Genomic DNA, 26,644 nt, shown 5'->3' with positions numbered 1-26,644 from the left:
CCACGTCAAAGACAGGACTCGGGTGTGCAAACGAACGCACCCTTGCCTTCTCATTGACTAACTGTCGGTGTCTGACATCAACAAAGAGCCGGTGAAATCGTACGAAGTCCGCTACTCTCCTTCACGTCTGAGAAGAAATGGAAACCGGTAAGTTTAACATTGCCTTTTGTCTTGTTTTTTGTCCTCATTGGTGTTGCTGTGCGCCGGCGGGCTGTTTGCGTGACAGCTCGAGGATGACAACTGAGGAAGCTAATCGGCTAAAGTTAGCATTCCTCTAGCTAGCTTGTCCACCTTTGAAGCACGGCGTCTTTGTTGCAGGCTTAATAGCACCTCCGGATTCTTCAGGCCAAAATAGACATTTGCATTATGTTACGCCATTAAAAAGATATGAATGGCTAGAACTGTGGAGATTATAACCGCAGTAGTTTACTAGTTGATAGAACCGTAATAAAGGACACAATGACTGGACATGCTGCACTACTACTGGGAAGTGAACCAGACAACTTATGTACATGCTTGATTATTAACAAACATCTCATATATATATATATATTTATGCATGCAATCAACAGAACAACTTGACTTATAAGCTGATTATTACTGGCAATAGTAAATTTAGATGTTTATGGATAAATATTCAAAGGCTTAATTTTTTTTCAGATTATATATGTAATGTAGTAACATCCTATGTAAATGCTAGATTATTAACAAACATTTCATATATATATATATATATATATATATATATATATATATATATATATATATATATATATATATCCATCCATCCATCCATTTCTACCGCTTATTCCCTTTGGGGTCGCGGGGGGCGCTGGAGCCTATATATATATATTGGCAATCAACAGAAAAACTTGATTTATAAGCTGATTATTACTGGCAATTGTACATTTAGATGTTTATAGATACATATTCAGATGATATGTAGTAACATCTTATGTACACGCTTGATTATATATATATATATATATATATATATATATATTAGATATTTGTTAATTTGTTAACAAATATCAAATATACACGCTTGATTATTAACAAATATCTCATATATATATATATATATATATATATATATATATATATATGAGATATTTGTTAATAATAATAAATTGATTATTAACAAATATCTCATATATATATATAAATATATATATATATATATTATATATATATATGAGATATTTGTTAATAATCAAGCATGTACATAAGATGTTACTACGTTACTACATACTTGATTATTAACAAATATCTCATATATATATATATATATGAGATATTTGTTGACAAATTAACAAATATCTCATATATATATATATATATATAATGAGATATTTGTTAATAATCAAGCGTGTATATTTGATATTTGTTAACAAATGAACAAATATCTCATTATATATATATGAGATATTTGTTAATAATCAAGCGTGTACATAAAATCTTACTGCATTACATATATAACCTGAGGAAAATTATGCCTTTGAATATTTAGCTATACACTTCTTAATTTACCATCGGCAGTAATAATCAGCTTATAAATCAAGTTGTTCTGTTGATTGCCTATATATATATATATATATATATATATATATACATATGAGATATTTGTTAATAATCAAGCATGTACATAAGATGTTACTACCTTACTACATACTTGATTATTAACAAATATCTCATATATATATATATATGTATATGTATATATATATATATATATATATATATGTATATATATATATATATGTATATATATATATGTACATAAAATCTTACTGCATTACATATATAACCTGAGAAAAATTAAGCCTTTGAATATTTAGCTATACACTTCTTAATTTACCATCGGCAGTAATAATCAGCTTATAAATCAAGTTGTTCTGTTGATTGCCTATATATATATATATATATATACATACACATATATATATATGTATATATTTATACAGTACATACACATATATACATTACATATATAATCTGAGTATGTATCTATAAACATCTAAATGTACCATTACCAGTAATAATCAGCTTATATATATATATATATATATACCGTATTTTCCGCACCATAAGGCGCCCTGGGTTATAAGCCGCGCCTTCAATGAACGGCATATTTCAAAACTTTGTCCACCTATAAGCCGCCCCGTGTTGTAAGCCGCATCTAACTGCGCTAAAGGAATGTCAAAAAAACAGTCAGATAGGTCAGTCAAACTTTAATAATATATTAAAAACCAGCGTGATGTGGGCGCGCATGGAGTCGTATATCAACATGGACGGAGCTGCGTGAAAAAAGCCACCCGGCCTCTTCGCGTAAACTTACCTTAACCACTCGCTCATCTTTTCTTCATCCATCCATCCCTTCGAGTTAGCTTTTATGATGACGCCGGCTGGAAAGGTCTCTTTTGGCAAGGTCTTCCTTTTGAATATCACCATGGGTGGAAGTTTCTGGCCATTAGCATGGCAAGCTAGAACCACAGTGAAGGATGACTTCTCATTCCCTGTGGTGCGAATATTCACCGTACGTGCTCCCGTTGTATCCACAGTGCGGTTCACAGGAATATCAAAAGTCAGTGGAACCTCGTCCATGTTGATAATGTTCTCTGGCCGGATCTTTTTTTCAGCTATCTTGTTTTTACAATATGCACGGAAAGTAGCCAGCTTTTCTTGAAAGTCTTTAGGCAGTTGCTGCGAAATAGTAGTCCGTGTGCGGATGGAGAGATTGCGTCTTTTCATGAACCGGAAACCTGTCGCTTAGTAGGAGCCATTTTGTGGTCTTTACAGATGTAAACACACAAAGGAAATGAAACGTAATATCCGCGCTACTTCTTCTTCTACGCGGGCGGGTGGTTGCTTACAGTAGAAGAAGAAGCGCTTCCTGTTCTATGGGGGCGGGTGCTTACCTTGGCGGTTGCTTGCGTAGAAGAAGAAGCACTTCCTCTTCTACGGGGAAAAAAGATGGCGGCTGTTTACCGTAGTTGCGAGACCGAAACTTTATGAAAATGAATCTTAATATTAATCCATATATAAAGCGCACCGGGTTATAAGCCGCACTGTCAGCTTTTGAGTAAATTTGTGGTTTTTAGGTGCGGCTAATAGTGCGGAAAATACGGTGTATATATATATATATATATATATATATATATATATATATATATATATATATATATATATATATATATACATATATATATATATATGTATATGTATATATATATATATATATATATATATATATATATATATATATATATATATATATATATATATATATATATATATATAAAATGTGTGTGTATATACTGACAATATAACCTGGTCCCTACACACCGGAGCTCTTGTAAAAAGAGCTCAGCAGCGCATGCACTTTTTGCGTCGGATGAAAGAGCACAGCTCCCTCCCCCCATTCTCACCACATTCTACAGAGGCACTATAGAGAGCCTGCTGACCAACAGCATCTCTGTCTGGACTGGAGCCTTCAGTGCCTCAGACTGGAAGTCTCTCCAGAGAGTGGTGAGGACGGCGGAAAAGATCATCAGGACTCCTCTTCCTCCTATCCAGGAGATCGCAAAAAGCCGCTGCCTGACCAGGGCTCAGAAAATCTGCAAAGACTCCTCCCACACCCACCAAGGACTGTTTTCACTGCTGGACTCTAGAAAGAGGTTCTGCAGCCTCCGAAGCAGAACCTCCAGGTTCTGTAACAGCTTCTTCCCTCAAGCCGTAAGACTACTTGAACGCATCATAATTAAATTATCCCCTCAACTCCCCCCAAAATGGATTAACTCGCTGGAATAAAAAAGACAATATAACACATATCCATAAACGGAGACGCATGTGAAAAAGTGCAATATATTTATCTGTACAGTAATCTATTTATTTATTTATATATATTTATATGTATTTATTTATTTTATAAATATATTTATATATTATTTATACATATTTATTTATTTATATATGCACCTTATTGCTTTTTTATCCTGCACTACCATGAGCTTATGTAACAAAATGTTGTTCTTATCTGTGCTGTCACTGCTATGTTGAAATTGTAACCAATATTGATGCTGTTGTTGATAATATTCATTTTTGTTTCACTACATTTGGTTTGTTCTGTGTCGTGTTTGTGTCTCCTCTCAATTGCTCTGTTTATTGCAGTTCTGAGTGTTGCTGGGTCGGGTTTGGTTTTGGAATTGGATTGCATTGTTATGGTATTGCTGTGTATTGTTTTGTTGGATTGATTAATAAAAATAAAGTAATTTTTTTTAAATAAATAAAAAATAAATCGATTTAAAAAAAAATGAGAATCGATTCTGAATCGCACAACGTGAGAATCGCGATTCGAATTTGAAACGATTTTTTCCAACACCCCTAATATATATACGTATTTTCCGCACTATAAGCCGCACCTAAAAACCACAAATTTTCACAAAAGCTGACAGTGCGGCTTATAACCCGGTGCGCCTTATATATGGATTAATATAAATATTTATTTTCATAAAGTTTCGGTCTCGCAACTACGGTAAACAGCCGCCATCTTTTTTCCCCGTAGAAGAGGAAGCGCTTCTTCTTCTATGGTAAGCAACCGCCAAGGTAAGCACCCGTCCCCATAGAAGAGGAAGCGCTTCTTCTTCTACTGTAAGCAACCACCCGCCCCCATAGAAGGAGAAGCCCCCGGATATTGCGTTTCATTTCATTTGTGTGTTTACATCTGTAAAGACCACAAAATGGCTCCTACTAAGCGACACGCGTATAACGCAGAATTTAAACTTAAGGCAATATTTAACCAAAGAACTCCAACCGCTCGATATTGGTGTCAACAGGGCATTTAAAGCACAACTGCGAACGGCGTGGGAACAATGGATGACCGAAGGCGAACACACCTTCACTAAGACAGGGAGACAGCGCCGGACGACATACGCCAACATCTGCCAGTGGATCGTAAATGCCTGGGCGGATATTTCGGTCACAACTGTGGTCCGAGCTTTCCGGAAGGCAGGATTCACAGAACTGCGACGAGACGGAGCCGGCCATTTTGGATCCCGTATTTGCCCAACTTTTTAATTCGGACACCGAAGGAGAAGAATTCGAGGGATTTATGAATGAAGAATAACTTCAGAAAGTGAGCGTTATGTTTATTTTGTGTGTTGTTTTATCTTTTAACCTGCTCATTGTACAGCACTTTGGCTACCCCTGTGGTAAATTTTAAATGTGCTTTATAAATAAAGTTGATTTGATTTGATTTGATTTGTGACATTAACGTTCGAGCAACATTAAGTTATTGATGCTTATTGATTGCACATTACCGTACATTTTGGGAGTGAACAGAGTTGTTAGAACGCTGGTTTTTAATATATTATTAAAGTTTGACTGACCTATCTGACTGTTTTTTTGACATTCCCTTTAGCGCAGTTAGATGCGGCTTTTAACACGGGGCGGCTTATAGGTGGACAAAGTTTTGAAATATGCCGTTCATTGAAGGCGCGGCTTATAACCCAGGGCGGCTTATGGTGCGGAAAATACGGTATATATATATATATATATATATATATATATACATATATATATACATATATGTATATATATATATCTGTATATATATGTATATATATATATCTGTATATATATGTATGTATATATATATGTATATATATGTATATATATGTGTGTATATATATATATATATATATATATATATATATATATATATATATATATATCTGTATATATATATATATATATATATATCTGTATATGTATGTATATATATATATATATATATATATATATGTATGTATGTATGTATATATATATATCTATGTATGTGTGTATTGGATTTTAATCATGTCTTCATGCACACTGGTAAAGCATTTGACTAATTTGTAGGCACTTGTACAAACCTCTTGTGGAAAGTTACAAGTCACTCTGCAGCTCTGCACTTGGCCTCCCTCCAACCACTTGGATGGCAATTCATATAATGTTGGAATTTTTAAGACTGGGAGTGCCAAGAGGAGAGGTGACTCCGCTTTTCAGTTTTCTGTCGCCGGCAGTTAACATTGGCGCTCAGAATCTAGACAACATGCAAAGTGTTCAAGCACAGTGTTTGTGCGCCACTTCCCCTCAATCGAGTTTCACCTTCACGGACCAATTAGCTCCCACAGCCACTATAGTACTACTATAATACTACCATGAATAGTCTGTTCAATGCTTTGCCAAGTCTTGTCTTTTCATTTTTAATGTATGCTACTCACATCTTAATATATTTATTGATATATTTTTCGGTGAAAGTATACATATAAAGATATTCATTTTTGAGCGGTATTCAGTGAAATTGAAGTGAATGACAACTGTACTGTAAACAGTCAGTGGCACTTTTATTAACCCAGTTAGTCAAGATGGGTATTAACAGCACATAAAATTAACTGTTTAAGTAGTACAGAATTACATAATATAAATAATATAGAAAAATATTCTTTCTACGTAAAATAAATAACATAGCTGTGCAAATAATACAAAATGCAGCAAACTCGGATAAAAAAATACATTTGCAGGCAGGCACTTTTTAATTCCCAGTCGAGGATGTAATGGACTGTCACACACGTACGGTTCTGGTCAGCGCCAAGAAAGTGACTTGACTTATTTGTGCGGCTATGATCTTCCTCACTTCGGCACACATTTTTGGCGGCATTTCTCGTGCGAAATATGCCCGGCTTAGCAACTAGACAACAGTTTTGATTTGGGCTTACATGGTATTCAACTCAAATTAATGTTTTATCCAAACGCATGCATTTGTCCAAATGTGGCCAAGTAGACGCATTGTGGGTTTATTGCACATTGTCTACATCGCTAAAAGAAACATCTAAGAGAATCCCTCTGCCATCTTCCACTATTTTTTTAAATTATATAAATCTTGAAAATTCCCTCTATTCTTCGACTCTCTCGTCGTCATTTGGGATGTCTGTTGTGATTTCTTTTCCTGGTTCAATGATATAAAAATATATCAATATATCTTACAAACTCAATATCGCCCAGCCCTACTACGATAGCCGTATTCCATCATCCATCCATGTTCTACCGCTTGTCTTCCTTTGGGGTAGCGGGGGTGACTGGAGCCTATCCGTATTGATTAAGGAAAATAGACAGCAGTCACTTGTCATGTCTAATAAGGCCGGACATTTCCCAAGCATTATTGTGACACGAGTGCCCTAGTACTACAAAAAGAGCTCAAGTGGGGAGTGTTCGGTGACGGATTCCTAAAACCTTGACTTCAATTGCCGTGTGTTTGTTTTGGTCAGAGGGGGAAGAAACTTCGTCAGACACTTTTTTCGACATTTCAATCAGTTACATTTATTTGCATCAACACAAAGACATATACTTACTGAGGCTCTCTGTGTCATTGTCGACACACGTCACAAATGCGCGCTGGATCGTGCAAGAACCCCGATAGTCAGATTATGTCAGCCTTTTATACTGTAGCAAGTTGGAGCAGTTTCACAAGGCAAGCAGATAGCTGTTGTCAGCTTCTGATTGACTTATCTGTCTCTTTATTGATGTCTGCACAAGTTTAATCTGAGCATAGTTCTAACCTGTGGTTTCATCAAACGGATTTAACCCTGACTCGGCAAAGTACATGACTAAACAGTCTATTTAAGAACAAAAATAATTATTTTCTTGTTTTCCCATTCACACTTAAAATGCTAAACAAGATTTTCTAAGTCAGTCAAAGGTCTCTGTATCCGCTTAGTCATCAATTAAAACCAGGTCATAAGTTACAACATATGTTCTTCTCATATGTAATTGCAAGCATACTGTCTTCTATACTAAAAAAAGGCAGTCTAGATCTTAACAGGAGTCAAATTATGAAAAACCAACTCCTCTTACCTGTTGTCACCTGTTTTTGTGTATTTAGGATTCCCATAACTCACAAAAATTGGATTCTGAACCATGGTTGCATGGCCAAGTACCAGTAGAGTGGAAAAACAAGTTGCCTCTATATTGAAGCTGTTATCATATATATTTGATTCATGAAACCGAAAGACTTATAAAGTTTGTGAATAAATAGATATGATCAAAATAGTATCGATCTCACAAAGATTTTCGAGCCATTTTGAGAGATAATGAGCTAGCCAGATCGTGTGACGTAGAGGTAGGAATCACAGATCCCTTCATCACCAACAACAATGCAAATTATGCAGACTTTGTGAGAGCCAACGATTACTTTGGGAAAAGTTATAATCCGGAACATTATATTGTTGATCCTGTATATAAGATCTACAGGTTTTAGAAGGTCCGCTAAACAAATCCAGGTTTAGTGAAACACAAAGCATCATGTAGCTGTATCATGTAGCAAGAAATACAAACTAAAAAACATAATAAAACGGTCGCTTACTGTACAATGTTTGCTTTCACTGCAATGACAACTGATAGGATGTCCATATCTTCCCGTTTAAATGAATCATGATGCACACAAAGGGTTAACAAGGACAGACATCAGACATCGCCTTCGGTTGTGTGTGTTGGTCTCCATCTCCGGGTATGAATTGAATGTCACATATGAACAACTTCTAGATTCATGACTAAATGATCCTAATATCCAGATGAGAGGCATGATTTATAATCTAGAATAACTTTGATGATCCGAGACGCGGGAGCAGCAGGACATCGCGGCCAGCTCACAGTAAAGCAGGGTTACTGAGCTGTGTGTTACCAATCTGCCGCTAAAAGTAGTTTGTCTTCGTTAGCGCTTATAATAACAACATTGCTAATATTTGGTTAGTATTCAGGTCACAATATATAAGAAGAGTATTGTTGGCGGGTTTTGGATGGTTATTTAGGGGGTTTTGTGGGCGAAATAGAGAGCCCCCATTGACAACATTGTTAGCAGACTTTTTATGTATTTATTTATTTACGACTTAGAATGCAAAAAAAAAAGAAAAACATGTGTTCATGTCTTATATAGGGATTATGAATGATAGACAGCACATCTCTCTGTAATTTTTGCGTATTTTCAGTATGACTGATCTGGTACTATGGTCAGAGTGCAGAAGCGTTACTACAGTGACGTCAATCTCCGGAATATCCGAATGTTCAAAATGGCTGACTGAATTTCTGGCATTTTGTGATGTTTAAACAGTGCTTTTAAATACTTTGCAAATCGCAAATACAATTAGACATGGTTTAATGGAAACATCCATTCATCCATCCATTTTCTGCCGCTTGTCCTTCTCGGGGTCGAATGAAACACAATTAAGCATATAAAGTCAACTTGTTTTTCCACTCTACTGGTACTTAAAGGTGCTTTACTATGCAGAACCAACTTTTCTAACCTGATGGTACCTGCTTATGTATATTTGGGTTTCCCGTAAGTACCGAAAATATGAAGTCAAACTGTGGAGACATTGCAGAGATATTTATAAAATAGTCTTGCCTTCCTTCATACTTCGCCAAACAAGCCGTTTGGAATTTGCTCTGTCCTGTGAAGTTTTCTGCCCTATTTCGTCAGCAGATATCTCCATATATGGTAAAGTTTTACCCAAAGAGCTTACCGCGAGTACTCAATAAGCTCCTTCGTTTTCTCTATCCTCTTGTTGTGGGGTAGACTGGCTCGTACATCCATGTCATTTCTAATACAAATTAGCATATACCGTATTTTTCGGAGTATAAGTCGCACCTGCCGAAAATGCATAATACAGAAGGAAAAAAACATATATAAGTCGCACTGGAGCCTAGCCAAACTATGAAAAAAACTGCGACTTATAGTCCGAAAAATACGGTAGTTAGAATTTATATCTGTTAGTAGACTCGCTGTGGAAGTGCTAAAACTACAACAAAGATGGCAGGGACAAGACATAGTAGAACTGTAGCCACATAAATAAGACCACCCACAAAACAGCACGTTCTGAAGAGATGGTCAGAGAGCGGCTTGAAAACGGTCTGTAAAACATAATCGATGCAACATTTTGACCAAAGCACCATTATTGCATATTGTGTAGACCACAAAGACATGTTTTAAATTGAGAAAAAAATAACATAATATGACACCTTTAAGTGGGGAGTGTGAATCATTTAAAGAAGACCTATGATAATTTGAATCTACATTTAAAACACTTCCTTGTGTTCAATCTTCACGTAAATTTTGCTCCACTGTCACTTTCATAACCAGTTTTTTGAGTCTGTTTGCAACATGTTCGTTTGTGGTGGCGTTCCCAGATTACAAGTAAAATCGCACCCCTCTCTTTCAAAAAGTATTGGAATTTATCTTTTGAAAATGTACACTGTTTAAATGTATATCTTGAAGTCGTCACCGCAATTTTTTTTCCCAGACACGGTGAAAAATAAACCGCATAAACATTTAATAGATTCACCCAATCACAATATTTGGTACACTTGCACAATCTCCAATCTGCAAAAAACAGATGCTTTCAGCAGCATTTATGTCATTCTATGTCACATGTCTGTGTTTATGCACATGCCAAGATTAAATGAACATAATACCTTATCTTACCTTTATTTTGTGTTTCCTCATAGCCTGAAGCTCTGGTTAAGCACTTGACTTTATGTCCAAATATGTACGACCACTTAACTGTGACGTCACAATGTAGCCAGACAGCAAAACCCTGCAAACTCAATGCAAGCTCACGCCAAAACCTTAAAATTTGATGCTTTGACATTGTTTAACATGAGTAGCCAACATTTTAACAACATTAATAGGACATAAAAATCATCATAGGTCCCTTTTTAAGTGTAGCATATGAGTATTGTGATATTAGAAAAATCCTCATAGTTATTACTCCTCGTGTTCGCTTCTCTCCCTTCAGTTTTTAATCATGCCTTCTTTTTCTGCGCCTCCAGGTCTGAGTCAGGAGAAGGTAGCCACCTTTCTGAAGCGCCTGCAGGCTGAGCCACGCTACTTGTTGGCTCAGAACGTTTCAACCTGCATCGACCCGCTGGAGGTTTGTCTCCACCGGCAGACTGTCCAGGATACAGTACACATCTTCCAGCACGCTATCCCCACAGAGGGCAAGCCTGTCACCAACCAAAAAAGCTCAGGTAGACATTCTAGTCTATTCTTATCTCGGATCTATGTGTTTTTAAATGGTTTGCGTAATAGCGTCTGGTAGGCCCATGCACCAGCACTTTTTCATGCAAGTGGGATATTTTCTCCAATATGCTCATAAACAAAAGTCAACGTTATATCTAAATACAGTGGTACCTCGTTTTTTGTTGGTACAGTAGTTTGTTCCAAAAGGTCCCACTAAGACCGAATCGTACGAAAACCGAAACAATTTTCCATAAGCAATAATGGAATTCCGATTCAGCCGTTCAAGACACTCGGAATAAAAAAAACAAAAAAACGTTTTAATAAAGAATACTTGTAGTTTTACCAAATAAAACAGTGGAAAGTACATAAAAAATACATCTGAAATTAATAAATTAACGTGTATGTTCACTTTCACCTTTTATTTAAGACTTCTGTTGTTGAAGGCGGCGAACAGGGAAGAGGAGAGGGAACAGCACAAGTTCTTTCTTGAATGCTATTGTTTCTAACCTTTATCAAAGGGCTGACTTATTTTGCAGTCATGGCTGAGTGATCAATGCATTGGACTCTTTGATTGATTCGCGGGCAAACGGACTAGGTACAAACCCTGTTTCCATATAAGTTGGGAAATTGTGTTAGATGTAAATATAAACGGAATACAATGATTTGCAAATCCTTTTCAACCCATATTCAGTTGAATGCACTACAAAGACAACATATTTGATGTTCAAACTCATAAACTTTATTTTTTTTGCAAATAATAATTAACTTAGAATTTTATGGCTGCAACACGTGCCAAAGTAGTTGGGAAAGGGCATGTTCACCAGTGTGTTACATCACCTTTTCTTTTACAACACTCAATAAACGATTGGGAACTGAGGAAACTAATTGTTGAAGCTTTGAAAGTGGAATTCTTTCCCATTCTTGTTTTATATAGAGCTTCAGTCGTTCAACAGTCCGGGGTCTCCGCTGTCGTATTTTACGCTTCATAATGCGCCACACATTTTCGATGGGAGACAGGTCTGGACTGCACGCGGGCCTGGAAAGTACCCGCACTCTTTTTTTACGAAGCCACGCTGTTGTAACACGTGCTGAATGTGGCTTGGCATTGTCTTGCTGAAATAAGCAGGGGCGTCCATGAATAAGACGGCGCTTAGATGGCAGCATATGTTGTTCCAAAACCTGTATGTACCTTTCAGCATTAATGGTGCCTTCACAAATGTGTAAGTTACCCATGCCTTGGGCACTAATGCACCCCCATACCATCACAGATGCTGGCTTTTGAACTTTGCGTCGATAACAGTCTGGATGGTTCGCTTCCCCTTTGGTCCGAATGACACAATGTCGAATATTTCCAAAAACAATTTGAAATGTGGACTCGTCAGACCACAGAACACTTTTCCACTTTGCATGAGTCCATCTTAGATGATCTCGGGCACAGAGAAGCCGGCGGCGTTTCTGGATGTTAATAATAAATGGCTTGCGCTTTGCATAGTAGAGCTTTAACTTGCACTTACAGATGTAGCGACAAACTGTATTTAGTGACAGTGGTTTTTTGAAGTGTTCCTGAGCCCATGTGGTGATATCCTTTAGAGATTGATGTTGGTTTTTGATACAGTGCCGTCTGAGGGATCGAAGGTCACAGTCATTCAATGTTGGTTTCCGGCCACCGCCTACGTGGAGTGATTTCTCCAGATTCTCTGAACCTTTTGATGATATTATGGACCGTAGATGTTGAAATCCCTAAATTTCTTGCAATTGCACTTTGAGAAACGTTGTTCTTAAACTGTTTGACTATTTGGCCACGCAGTTGTGGACAAAGGGGTGTACCTCGCCCCATCCTTTCTTGTGAAAGACTGAGCATTTTTTGGGAAGCTGTTTTTATACCCAATCATGGCACCCACCTGTTCACAATTAGCCTGTACACCTGTGGGATGTTCCAAATAAGTGTTTGATGAGCATTCCTCAACTTTATCAGTATTTATTGCCACCTTTCCCAACTTCTTGCTGGCATCAAATTCTAAAGTTAATGATTATTTGCAAAAAAAAAATTGTATCAGTTTGAACATCAAATATGTTGTTTTTGTAGCATATTCAATTGAATATGGGTTGAAAATGATTTGCAAATCATTGTATTCCATTTATATTTACATCTAACGTAATTTCCTAACTCATATGGAAACGGGGTTTGTATTTATGAGAAGTGTTTGGTAGAACGATATCCGATACCGCACGACACCTGGGCCAAACTTTAGTAGAAAATGTTAGTCAAAATGTGGCGTGAAAATTTTCTATTTGATTGTGATTGTGACAACTGAAACTATTTAATCTACACTCTTTGGTTTTAATTTGAATTATGCTTGTTTTTATGGTTTATTTTATGATTTTAATTTTAATTATGTTTATTATATATATATTATTTTCCTGTAATTTTCTGTGAAGCACTTTGAATTGCTTGGTGTGCCAGTTGTGTTCTGTAAATAAACTTGTCTTGCCTTGCCTTGCCCTAGTACGGAATGTGCCGATGGAGGATTACACCAAACAAAACAGTTTTTTTTATTTCCTCTTTACCATTTTTGAAAAGTTATTTGTATCCTATTTTATATTGTATTAACAAATATTCCTATACATGGTGGTCAAAATAAATTGCATGATTAATCTAAGTTTATACATAACTAATGCGATAATATTTGTGTATGCATTAACTTTGACAGCCCTACTTTTTAAGTATACAAACTCCAACAAACTCTTGACTGGGAGTCCTGTCCAGCGTTCCCTCTAAGGTGCACGCCTGCGCAAATGCTCACTGCTCAGCTGTCCTCTGCGCACAGTAAATTTATGCCGCGTACAAAATAAAATCCAATCTGAACTCTAAACATAGTATAACACATAAACATTTGTGCTGTAGAATTTTGCAATGCAATTCTGAGTACAGGTGACAACAAGCAGCCTAACAGATACAAAATGTTGTTCAACACTGTTCAATTGTTGTAACGTATGTCGAGACGCTTTAGAGGACAGAAATTCCGTCGATCACTTTATTGAGCAAAACTGTTTATATTTAGACGTAACCACACCAAAAACATTAGTAAAAAGATTCTCTCTAGAAAAACTGGTCATTTTCTGCCGTACAAACCATGTTCAACTTGTTGTCATCTGTCATATCAACAGCAGCCACTTACTCCTTCTCACCTGCACTAACACAAGCAGTCATGGCACTTAGCCACAAAAAGTTGGAAAACTCCAACACCACACAAAGTGTACATGCCAGGTCGTTAACACTATGAAAACTCAATCAGATGTGTGCTTATTCTTTTGTCATTTATTAAGAGTGTTAATTCATGGATATTAATCATGACATGCTGTTACTAGATTACAGAAATTCTAATAAAACGATAAGTTTTACAGAAAGAAAGTTACAGGAATGTACACTTTATCTCATGCTTACATCTCATTTTGCCACATGAAAATGTTTGAAGAGGAACTAATTGTTATTTCTGAAAGCGGTACACATTCTAAAGTAGGATCCCACCCAGACATACAATACTAGTACATAGCTCATGAAAAACAAGACTTTTTTTGTTATGTTCATCGTAAGTGGGCCAAATCACTTAAAATAAAAAAAAGTATCTCATTAAAATGTCTTGTCAGTTGATTATTATCATAAAACATTTAACTTGTTTTTAAGTCATGTTTGGGACAGGCTTGATGCTAGAATGGCCACAGTGTGCACGTCTGATTTTGCTCACATGTGCTCCACTGAATGCTCTGGTTGGTTTTGCATTTGCTCAGACACATGAACATTTTGAGGGACCATTGGTCCTGTCTATGTTAGAGGGCTATTGTATTTTATTTTAAAGAAAAGTAGGAGTGTGTATGTACTATAAATGCAGCCATTTGTTGTATATAATAACAATATATGTGGGAGAACTGTAGAAAAGACGTTGTTTGCTGCTCATCGTGTTTAAAATAGGATAAAATTGCCGTAGAAGTCACAACCATTTATTTGACTTCACATTACTGTACAAAACAGCCACGTCCGAGACGAGTGTACTGCTTTTGTTGCAAAAAGTTCATTTTATGTTTCTGTGGCATCATCCTACTTTTCCTCTTTGACATCACTGATTCCCTGTAAGCACAAAAGGAGATGCACACGTTTACTGAATTTTTGATCTCATACCTGTCAGTTCAGTGCAACTACAGAGATGCATTTTGTCACACAGGTTAGATCAAATCCCAAATTGTTATTGCCAGATATGACCTATTCCATAATAAAACTTGCCTTAAGTCACAAGGTTAATTTAAAAAAGATGTTTGGGTATTGCATTGGTATGCAGACATTTCCTCCTAATCTATTTTCTTCTTCACCAGGGAGATGTTGGATCTTCTCATGTCTCAATGTCATGCGGCTTCCCTTCATGAAAAAGTTCAATATAGAGGAGTTTGAATTTAGTCAGTCCTATCTGTTCTTTTGGGACAAGGTAATATCTTAAGGTGCTTTTTTTCCCCGTGTTGTAATGTTTTTGTCGTTTTTCCACCTTTTGCAGTACACACTGTTGTTAAATTATGAGAGGATGAATCACCACTCAGTTAAATGCTGTATTTTTTCCTCTACAGATTGAGAGATGTTACTACTTCCTCCATGCTTTTGTGGAAACCGCTCAGTGCAAGGAGCCGGTAGATGGACGCCTCTTACAATTCCTTCTCTCCAACCCAGCAAATGATGGAGGACAGTGGGATATGCTGGTCAATCTCATTGGTTCGTAGTTTATATCTTTTAAACTTTGCAGATAAGCGACACGCATTACTGTACACTTTACAAAAATGTATGCAAGTCTTCTAATACATTTTTATTATTTGAAGAGAGAGACACATGAGCTGTAATATTTTGTTTGCAATGATTCCTCAAGAGCAATACAATACACTTAATTAGGTACCACTTTGCAAAGGAAGCAATATCAAAATTGGATGCCAAAAAAGAAAACCCTTCACAAAGATTATGTATACCTCGGTTGCATGTGACATCATGTCCGGTTACATCCTGCGCATTGGCTCAAGCATTTGGCGGGCAAACAGGTGTATTCATTGCGGACTGCCTCTAGCTAATGTTGCAATTTTTTATGCCAACAAAGCCTACAAAATATACACACTTTTCAAAAACCATACACGTTGTATTTTGTCCACTCTAGAAAAGTATGGTGTCATCCCAAAGAAATGCTTCCCAGAGTCACACAGCTCAGAAGCCTCACGCAGAATGAATGGCATTCTCAATCATAAGGTGGGCAATTGTTTTTTATTGCAGACTTAAGCCACACAACAAAAATCATAGAATTCCCCTTTGAATGCCTGACAGGTGTTTTGTTGAATTGTGTCTCACAGCTGAGAGAGTACTGCTTCAGACTGAGGAACATGGTGGCCAGTGACGCAACTAAATCGGAGATCTCTGAGGCCATCAACACCATGATCGAGGAGGTGAGTCTCAAAATGCTGTTTGGTCTGATGGAGTCATACTTGCCAACCCTCCCGAATTTTCTGGGAGACTCACGAATTTCAGTGCCTCTCCCGAAAATCTCCCGGGACAACCATTCTCCCGAATTTCTCCCGATTTCCAACCGGACTTAAGGCACGCCCCCTCCAGGTCCGTGCGGACCTGAGTGAGGACAGCCTATCGTCACGTCCGCTTGGCCAACCAAAAAGTAACCACAGAACACTATATCGTATAGTGTTCTGTGGTTACTCTTTGGTTGGCCAACGGTTTACGTTGTATTGCGCACCCTGACGGCAAGTGTGGGAGTCTTTTTATTTATTTTTTCAAAACCTTTATTTATAACATTCAACATTTACATACAATCAAAAAAAATAATAATAATGAAAAAAAAGTACAGAAACAGTACAAAAACAGTACAAAATAGCGCCACGGGGTTTGTACAAACGTTTGTAAACTCAATAAAGCAACTAAAGAAGAATGCAAAATATATATATATATATATATGTAACAAAATGTAAAGCCATAGGCTCACAAGTTCCATAAATAATCCCAATTTGGAGCACAGCATCATTGTTTTCACAGCTTTTTGGTTGTTAGAGGTAGAGAGTGTTTCAATGTAGAGTTCTAAATCTTTTTTAAAGGCACAAAAAACAGGTCGGGTAATGAGAAACTTACATTTATGAATATAAAACTTAGCCAATAGTATAATGAGGCTGCTAAGATAAAATTCATTTTCCATTTTTTTTTCATATAGTGTAAATGCAAATATCACATCTTTAAAACAAAGCACAAATTTGTCATGGGCAAGTGTGGGAGTCGGTTCTGAAGTATGAAGTAAAGAGACGTAACTTCATCACCTCGCCTGGTTATTGACTCCAACCTAAAATATTACACTGCCCATACCTATGCTCCTTCAAAGGCTGAGCTACTGGCTGCAAAGCATTGCACTTTCAAATACAACAATGAGTAGAGAGGAGTGTTATGTGTGTATATGTGTAAATAAATGAAACTGAAATTCAAGTATTTATTTTATTTATATGTGTGTGTATATATGTATATATATATATATATATATATATATATATATATATATATATATATATATATATAATAAAATACATACCGTATTTTTCGGATTATATATATATATATATATATATACACAAGAAATACTTGAATTTCAGTGAATTCTAGCTATAAATATACTCCTCCCCCCTTAAACCCACCCCTGCGATGAGGTAGTGACTTGTCCAGGGTGTACCCCGCCTTCCTCCCGAATGCAGCTGAGATAGGCTCCAGCACCCCCCGCGACCCAGAGAGGGACAAGCGGTAGCAAATGGATGGATGGATGGATGAATTTGTGATCATATCACTTTACAAGGTTGTAAACTGTAAGTAGGTTAGATATAATTATTTAATATGAATAAACTCAAGAGTAAGATTACTAATTGTGTCAATATAGTCCCAGACTCCTCTTTAGGGGAAACGTTGGACCCCGGGGTTAAAAAGGTTAAGAACCCCTTTTCTAAATGATATGTATTGAATATGCTTCATTGTAAATTTTGCATACATTTTGCTCCACATTCACATTTATAACCCACTTTCTGCGTATGTCCGCATGTGGAGGTGTTCCCTTCAGTTTGCAGATGAAAAGCTCTAAGCCAGACCATCACCAAAGTATCAACATTTATATTTATGTTTATAAATAATAAAAGTACGCAGAAAAATATAATCTTATGCAAAACCATTTTTTATTACCCATTGGTACCTAATTTTGTGTATTTGGGATCTGCAAAAAATATGTGAAATCAAACCATAGAGGCATGTTTGAGATTTATAAGACAGTCTTGCTTTCCATCATACTTCCTCCAAACGAGTCGTTTGGAATTTGCCCAATTTTTGATTTGTGACGTCAGCGGATATTTCCCTCTATGGTAGAGATTTACCCGTAAAGCTTTGCGCGAGTCCGTCATTATAGTCCTTGCTGTTATCAGTAAGCTCTTTATTTTTGTTTATCCTCTTGCTGTGGAGCAGACTGGCTCGTACATGCACATGCATCCTCAGCTGTTGCCATTTCGGGCGGTATAGCTGGGTTGGTAGAGCGGCCGTGCCAGCAACTTGAGGGTTGCAGGTTCAATCCCCGCTTCCGCCATCCTAATCATTGCCGTTGTGTCCTTGGGCAAGACACTTTACCCACCTGCTCCCAGTGCCACCCACACTGGTTTAAATGTAACTTAGATATTGGGTTTCACAATGTAAAGTGCTTTGAGTCACTTGAGAAAAAGCGCTATATAAATATAATTCACTTCACACTTCATTTCGAATACAAAGTATCATATACAGGGTTTCCCCCTCCATTGCCAAGATACCTGTGGTGGTGAGGGTGTGGTTAGAGCCATGGTAGGGCCATGGTCAACATGATGTCATCGTATAAATTGCTATGATATGATTTTCTTTAAAAAGGCTCAAAAAAATGTACACATACATTTAAAAACAAATCTCTGTTACTAATTAATATTAACTTGCTCTATTTTCAATTGTTTCTGCTTATTGTACAATGTATTTTGTTGAGAATTGTTCAAGTTTTTAGAGACTCTAGTAACTTTTTCTTTATTAAAAACGACTAGCAACAAATCTAGCGTCTTTTTTGGTGTTATTATAGAATGTACCAGTGTTTGGAGACTCAGTACTTGTGTCCCTCGATGTTTCTGACCAAAATAGAGCTGCAGCAAGCTCTGCGCTGTTGGTCCAGTTGTACTTTTTCTCCTTAAAACCAGTCACAGTCCTCCTAATATTTGCACGTTATGTAGATCGCTCTACGAAGGCATAGCTCGGATATATTCACATTGCAGACATGTTGCCTACGCTCCAGACCATCGCGTGCATCTTGTTTATGTCGTCACAACATCCGGTTTTAGTAGTGCTGTTTTTGGTGATCAAAGTCTTTTTCCGGTGGTCAAATTTTTGGTGCTTTACTACTCAGTAGTGCGCAAATAATAAACTTTATATGTCCATTTATACTGTAATGACTTGCTGGTGGTAAAAGTTTTGTGTTCATCATTCCCATAATGGCAAAGACACCATCTGTGTCTGAAAGGTGATTGGGGGAGAGTGAGGAAGTGTTGTTGTGTATCTGAGAGTGAAGCATGGAGACGTGCACGGAGGGAATACCTGTTGGAATCGTGCCGCTTGTCAGCATAAAATTTGCAATAAAAGTGAAAAATAGTGTCTGACTTTTGACTTCTTCTGGAGGCTATAATATATTACATTACTTTCATTTGTTTTCACGTAAAAAGACCCACAACATATTTTTAAAGTGGGCGGCCTCAATTTTGCCGTGGCTGTGCGCCACAATCAGTTACATAAAGGGTAAACCCTAGCGTAACATGGCTGGCCGGGAGAAAACACAGTCAAAGTGGAGGCATGTAAATAAGACTGCCCAAAAAACGGTGCATCCTGAAGAGGTGGTCAGTAAGCGGCTTTAGGATGGTCTGTAAAACATAATCTAAGCAAAATGTTGACCAAATAACCACCATTACCATACAATGTAAACCACAATAAAGTGTTTTAAATGTTTTTTTTTTTTTTAAAAGTCATAATATGTCCCCTTTAAAGACAAACATCATCATCGCTTTTTGTTTTACCAGAATGTTTATACAGTAGATTCACCAGCCACAACACGAGGTACACATACCCACTCTTGGATCGATAAAAAGCCTGCTCCACTTCATGTCAGTGATAGTGTGAATGCCACGATTAGATGAAAATAATACTTTATACTACCTTCTCCTTTGTTTCCTCAAACCAAGTGGTAATGTCATAACGTTGTCGTCTTTTTCAGCGGAGTTTAGCAGCTAATCTAACCTCGTACTTACTGGTCCATGCTGACAAAACAGTCCTGTGTAAAATGTTGGGGACAAATAAACCTGGAAATTTGTATTTTATAGACATCAGAGCAGTTGGGAAGTCCTGAAACGAGAATGAATTATAGCAAAGGGGAGGAGGCTGGTCAATAACAGTTACTAGGATGCCCACTTCAGTACGTTCGTCAGCCTGTGACTTCACAAATGGCCCAGTGTTGAAAAGAGGCAGCAAAACACAGCGTTCAGAGGCATCCAAAACAGCGTGCAAGCTCACATCCAAATGCATGAATCTTATGATGGAATACTTTGTCATGGTTTAACATGAGTATCTAACATTTTAACAACATTTCTAAGTCAGAAAAGCGGAAAATCATCATATATTCCCCTTCTAAGCTGACAACACCACTATAATAATGTTCCATTTTAACCAGAAGAGGGGGCTGTTAGATCATATTTCACTGAGTATACAAGAATTTGTGTGCCTTTCATGTATATTTTTATTTTACACATGCACTAAGGCCAACAGTAGATTTGAATTTGTAATTATAAGAGATTGTTGATTCTGTATGCAAGTGTGTGCACACGAATGCATGTATACATTACTATAATAGAATAGAGTGATTGTAAAGCAAACTGGAATATACAATACCAATAAAGTCAGTACACAAAGTCAAAGATGACATTCTGTAACTTGTTGTCCTGAGGAAATTGAACACTTGCAAAAACATTTACTCTAAAGTGACAAACGTTTATAACACCCATAAATCCTTCCAAAGCTTTGGTCTTTTTTATATGAGGTGTTGCACATGTTTTGTGCACACATTGCGTTTTTGTGTGTGCTTAGTCAATCAGTCGCCCATTGAGGTCTGGTTAAGTGGCCTTTGTTGTTGGCGGTTTTGTTGTATTCTACTGGTGGTCTGTTGCTTGTTTAAACAACGGAATGTTTGTCACATGCACATACACACACACACGTAAGAGCAAAAGTTGCCAACACAGCATTGCGTGTCTGGTTGGAGAAGCTGATAGTAGTCTGTGTTTGTTTGTCCACCTGGAAGTGGTTTGTTTTGCGAAACACTCTCCAGTCACGGCCAGCTGTGATGAAGGATTCGGTCATGTCACGAGACAGTTGGAGAACACCGGTGTACGCAAGTTTGTTTGATAAGCACAGGTATTCATATTGGTCAACACAGTACATTAGGTTATATTCTAGACAGTAGCATTAATTGACATACAATGAACAATGTCTTCTTTCATGCTCAGTGTTTCTTATCTTTTTTTTTTCAAGCGGATGTTATTCAAGGATCATTTGTTTGGTTTCAAAACATTCTCCTATGTGCATGTGTGTGTGCACATGCATGCGGAGTAACCTTAGAATCTTTAAAGCAAGTATAATATTATTTCCTCCCCATATTTGAATCAGTGGGAGTCCACTTCAAAACATCAAAGTGCTCCGTCACTCCTACTTTGCAAAGTGTAGATGTGATGCTGTCCACCTTTACTGGTGTGCTGACTGTGAGTGCACCCTGGTTTTCATCACATCCTAACTGTACATTCACCCATGACAAGAAACTGCATGAATCTCTTGGTTCACTTTGTTTAAACTCTGTTTAAATCAAATCCACATTTAAGTATTTGGTGCGGATAGTCGAACCTCGGATTCAGGAAGAACAGTGTGGTTTTCGTCCTGGTCGTGGAACTGTGGACCAGCTCTATACTCTTGGCAGGGTCCTTGAGGGTGCATGGAAGTCTGCTCAACCAGTCTACATGTGCTTTGTGGACTTGGAGAAGGCATTCGACTGTGTACCTCGGGAAGTCCTGTGGGGTGTTTAGAGAGTATGGGGTAACGGACTGTCTTATTGTGGCGGTTTGCTCCCTTTATAATCAGTGTCAGAGCTTGGTCCGCATTGCCGGCAGTAAGTCGGACCCGTTTCCAGTGAGGGTTGGACTCCGCCAGGGCTGCCCTTTGTCGCCTATTCTGTTCATAACCTTTATGGACAGAATTTCTAGGCGCAGTCAAGGCGTTGAGGGTATCTGGTTTGGTGGCTGCAGGATTAGGTCTCTGCTTTTTGCAGATGATGTGGTTCTGATGGCTTCATCTGGCCAAGATCTTCAGCTCTCACTGGATCGGTTCGCAGCCGAGTGTGAAGCGACTGGGATGGGAATCAGCACCTCCAAATCCGAGTCCATGGTTCTCGCCCGGAAAAAGGTGGAGTGCCATCTCCGGGTTGGGGAGGAGATCTTGCCCCAAGTGGAGGAGTTCAAGTACCTCGGAGTCTTGTTCACGAGTGAGGGAAGAGTGGATCGTGAGATCGACAGGCGGATCGGTGCGGCGTCTTCAGTAATGCGGACGCTGTATCGATCCGTTGTGGTGAAGAAGGAGCTGAGCCAGAAGGCAGAGCTCTCGATTTACCGGTCGATCTACGTTCCCATCCTCACCTATGGTCATGAGCTTTGGGTCATGACCGAAAGGACAAGATCAAGGGTACAAGCAAGAAATGGCTCTCCCTTAGAGATAGGGTGAGAAGCTCTGTCATCCGGGGGGAGCTCAAAGTAAAGTCGCTGCTCCTCCACATCGAGAGGAGCCAGATGAGGTGGTTCGGGCATCTGGTCAGGATGCCACCCGAACGCCTCCCTCGGTAGGTGTTTCGGGCACGTCCGACCGGTAGGAGGCCACGGGGAAGACCCAGGACACGTTGGGAAGACTATGTCTCCCGGCTGGCCTGGGAACGCCTCGGGATCCCCCGGGAGGAGCTGGACGAAGTGGCTGGGGAGAGGGAAGTTTGGGCTTCCCTGCTTAGGCTGCTGCCCCCGCGACCCGACCTCGGATAAGCGGAAGAAGATGGATGGATGGAGTATTTGGTGGTTTTGTCTGAGAATAGTAGGAAGTGACAAACACAACAACAAAGGTTCAAAGTGCTTTACTCTTAAAACCAACAGTTTTATTTTGTTTCCAAATATGGTAAATGGGTTATACTTGTATAGCGCTTTTCTACCTTCAAGGTACTCAAAGCGCTTTGACACTATTACCAAATTCACCCATTCACACACACATTCACACACTGATGGCGGGAACTGCCATGCAAGGCGCTAACCACGACCCATCAGGAGCAAGGGTGAAGTGTCTTGCTCAAGGACACAACGGACGTGACTAGGTTGGTAGAAGCTGGGGATCGGACCAGGAATCCTCAGGTTGCTGGCACGGCCACTCTCCCAACCGCGCCACACCATCCCCTAAATACTTGACTTGTACCGTATGTATTCATCATTATGTCATGTATGACCGCACTATTAAGTTATGTACACAGAGGTGTTTCCTGCACAATGCATAACAACAACAATAAATACACATGGTACTTTTACAAACATATAATCAACATTTATCTTGTTTTCATTAGCCAGTTCTACTTTTTCTCTAACGCCAGTTTTTATTTTTATTTTATTTGTTTGTTTTTTTAGACAAGTAAACACATGGACAACACAGATGTTGCAAATTATTTGCTGTGTTAAGTTCAGAAAGCAGCAGTTAATCAGCCAGCTCTTTGTAAGCATGCATATTTTTTTGGTTACAGCAGAGAGGCAGGATGAGTGGGATGTTATTAATACTAGGGAGGCACATTATGTTTTGTTTTTTTAAGCTGGTACAGATAACTTCCTGCTTCCCAAGGCCGATACCGATAACTTATTAATATGTTTTTGGTTTTTTTTTAAGTTAAGATTTAACTAGGTTTTGCACACCAAGAGGTAAGAGCGACCCAAACTGTACCTGTAGATTTGTTCTGACAAAGGCCAATGTTTTCAAAGATGGATAATGACTGGTCTTCCAGAGCCATCATTTTCATGATGAAATTACTTTACTTTAGCTTTCGGTCTCTCTGGAAAACCTTTTGCACTTTTCAAATGCCGCGTCAATAGGAACTACTTTGCAGCTGGCTTAGGGCAGCTTGTTTAGTAGCACGTGTGTCCATAGGCTTTCAGAACACAGTTGTAGAGATTCTGGCGCATTAGGTGGCTCATAATGTTTGATATGATAAAGCGCGGAATGTTTGTAAAACATTTGGTGAGAAGAGGATGTAAAAGGTCTTCATCTGAAACTGAAGTCCTACACAATTGACGCATGTTTGTTTACAATGAGTTTAGGGGAAGTTTGCTGCAGGCTCACAGCACGGAACGGCGCGTAGAAGAAAAGAGGCACTTAATTTGCTCACCCTAACACAGTGGCCACAGCACAGTACTGACAATCAAAAATATATATATATATGTATATTTATATTTATATTTTTCAGTTATCACAGTTGTTTTTTTATGTTATCTGTTTTTTCGGTGTGATATCGTAATTCCTTATTCCGTCCCAATAATTGTCAATCCAATATTTATCATGCACCCGTAATTGATATGAATGGTGCCAATGTCTGATAATATCGCTTTTACTTTTATCCTCGTTGAGCGATGACATAGTAGTGGAGATGTAACGATATGAAAATTTCATATCACGGTTATTGTAACTGAACTTATCACGGTTATTATTATTGCAGTATTGTTGAATGTGCTCTAAAAGTACTCGCACACACTGAAATCTTTTGAAAAAGCATTTTTATTAATAACGAACAAACCTGATAGTGTTTTAGTGTTCGTATTTTATCTGTTTTAATGGCTAAGCTTTTATTGTTTTATATGTTGGTTTGTACTGTAACACTTTTAAGATTTAAATGGAAAGTGCTTAAAGGGGAACATTATCACAATTTCAGAAGGGTTAAAACCATTAAAAATCAGTTCCCAGTGGCTTATTTTATTTTTTGAAGTTTTTTTCAAAATTTTACCCATCACGCAATATCCCTAAAAAAAGCTTCAAAGTGCCTGATTTTAACCATCGTTATATACACCCGTCCATTTTCCTGTGACGTCACACAGTGATGCCAATACAAACAAACATGGCGGATAGAACAGCAAGGTATAGCGACATTAGCTCGGATTCAGACTCGAATTTCAGCGGCTTAAGCGATTCAACAGATTACTCATGTATTGAAATGGATGGTTGTCGTGTGGAGGCAGGTAGCGAAAATGAAATTGAAGAAGAAACTGAAGCTATTGAGCCATATCGGTTTGAACCGTATGCAAGCGAAACCGACGAAAACGACACGACAGCCAGCGACACGGGAGAAAGCGAAGACAAATTCGGCGATCGCCTTCTAACCAACGATTGGTATGTGTTTGTTTGGCATTAAAGGAAACTAACAACTATGAACTAGGTTTACAGCATATGAAATACATTTGGCAACAACATGCACTTTGAGAGTGCAGACAGCCCATTTCAGGCGCGCGAAGAACATATATTTTTCCACGATTTCAGCACTCAGGTTAACCATACCTAAATAGACACAAAATACTGCATTACACAAGACTACCCGAATGTACTCGAATGATTGAAAAAAATAAATGTTTTTAATCTAAATTATTGGTAAACACAGTTTATGTATAATAATTTACGTAAAACCGCGAGTAATGAATAAAGTTTTCATCAATTAATATATTCTGTAGACATACCCTCATCCGCTCTCTTTTCCTGAAAGCTGATCTGTCTAGTTTTGGAGTTGATGTCAGCATCTGCTTTGAGTGTCGCAGGATATCCACACATTCTTGCCATCTCTGTCGTAGCATAGCTTTCGTCGGTAAAGTGTGCGGAACAAACGACTGACCATTTCGTCGGCTTTCCCCACACCCTCGTATTTTGAACAAATTTCGTCCAATTTCTTGCCACTTTCGCATCTTTGGGCCACTGGTGCAACTTGAATCCGTCCCTGTTCGTGTTGTTACACCCTCCGACAACACACCGACGAAAGTGAGAAAATGGCGGATTGCTTCCCGATGTGACGTCACAACGGGAATCGCTCCGAGAGCAAATAATAGAAAGGCGTTTAATTCGCCAAAATTCACCCATTTAGAGTTCGGAAAACGGTTAAAAAATGATATGGTCTTTTTTTCTGCAACATCAAGATATATATTGACGCTTACATAGGTCTGGTGATAATGTTCCCCTTTAACAAAGTAAAGCTGTTATTATTTATTATTTCTGGCAGGCGTTGTGGCGTATTACTCTAAAAACACCTCCGTCTTGTGTTCCTCCGAGTATAGAACGATCACTCTGTTCAGAGAGAAAACACAGCACAATTGAATATCTTATTTGTTCAGACAGTAGTGTGTTTATAAATGTTTAGACTGGGGTATTTCGTTTCTTAAAGGGCAAAA

General features: G+C 38.1%; 1 protein-coding gene across 1 annotated transcript in view; it reads left to right on the top strand.

Moving 5' to 3' along the window:
• The window catches only part of blmh (bleomycin hydrolase), a 46,966-nt gene continuing 20,322 nt past the window's right edge, over window positions 1-26,644 (top strand). Inside the window, exons 1-6 of the mRNA XM_061925632.1 lie at window positions 1-147; window positions 10,864-11,061; window positions 15,422-15,531; window positions 15,668-15,809; window positions 16,240-16,328; window positions 16,430-16,522. Of these exons, the coding sequence (XP_061781616.1) occupies window positions 138-147; window positions 10,864-11,061; window positions 15,422-15,531; window positions 15,668-15,809; window positions 16,240-16,328; window positions 16,430-16,522 (642 nt within the window). The 5' untranslated portion in view covers window positions 1-137. The remainder of the gene's footprint in view (window positions 148-10,863; window positions 11,062-15,421; window positions 15,532-15,667; window positions 15,810-16,239; window positions 16,329-16,429; window positions 16,523-26,644) is intronic.

Source organism: Nerophis lumbriciformis, linkage group LG30, assembly GCF_033978685.3.
Source record: "Nerophis lumbriciformis linkage group LG30, RoL_Nlum_v2.1, whole genome shotgun sequence".
Lineage (NCBI taxonomy): Eukaryota > Metazoa > Chordata > Actinopteri > Syngnathiformes > Syngnathidae > Nerophis > Nerophis lumbriciformis.
This window is presented reverse-complemented; position numbering and strand designations above follow the sequence as displayed.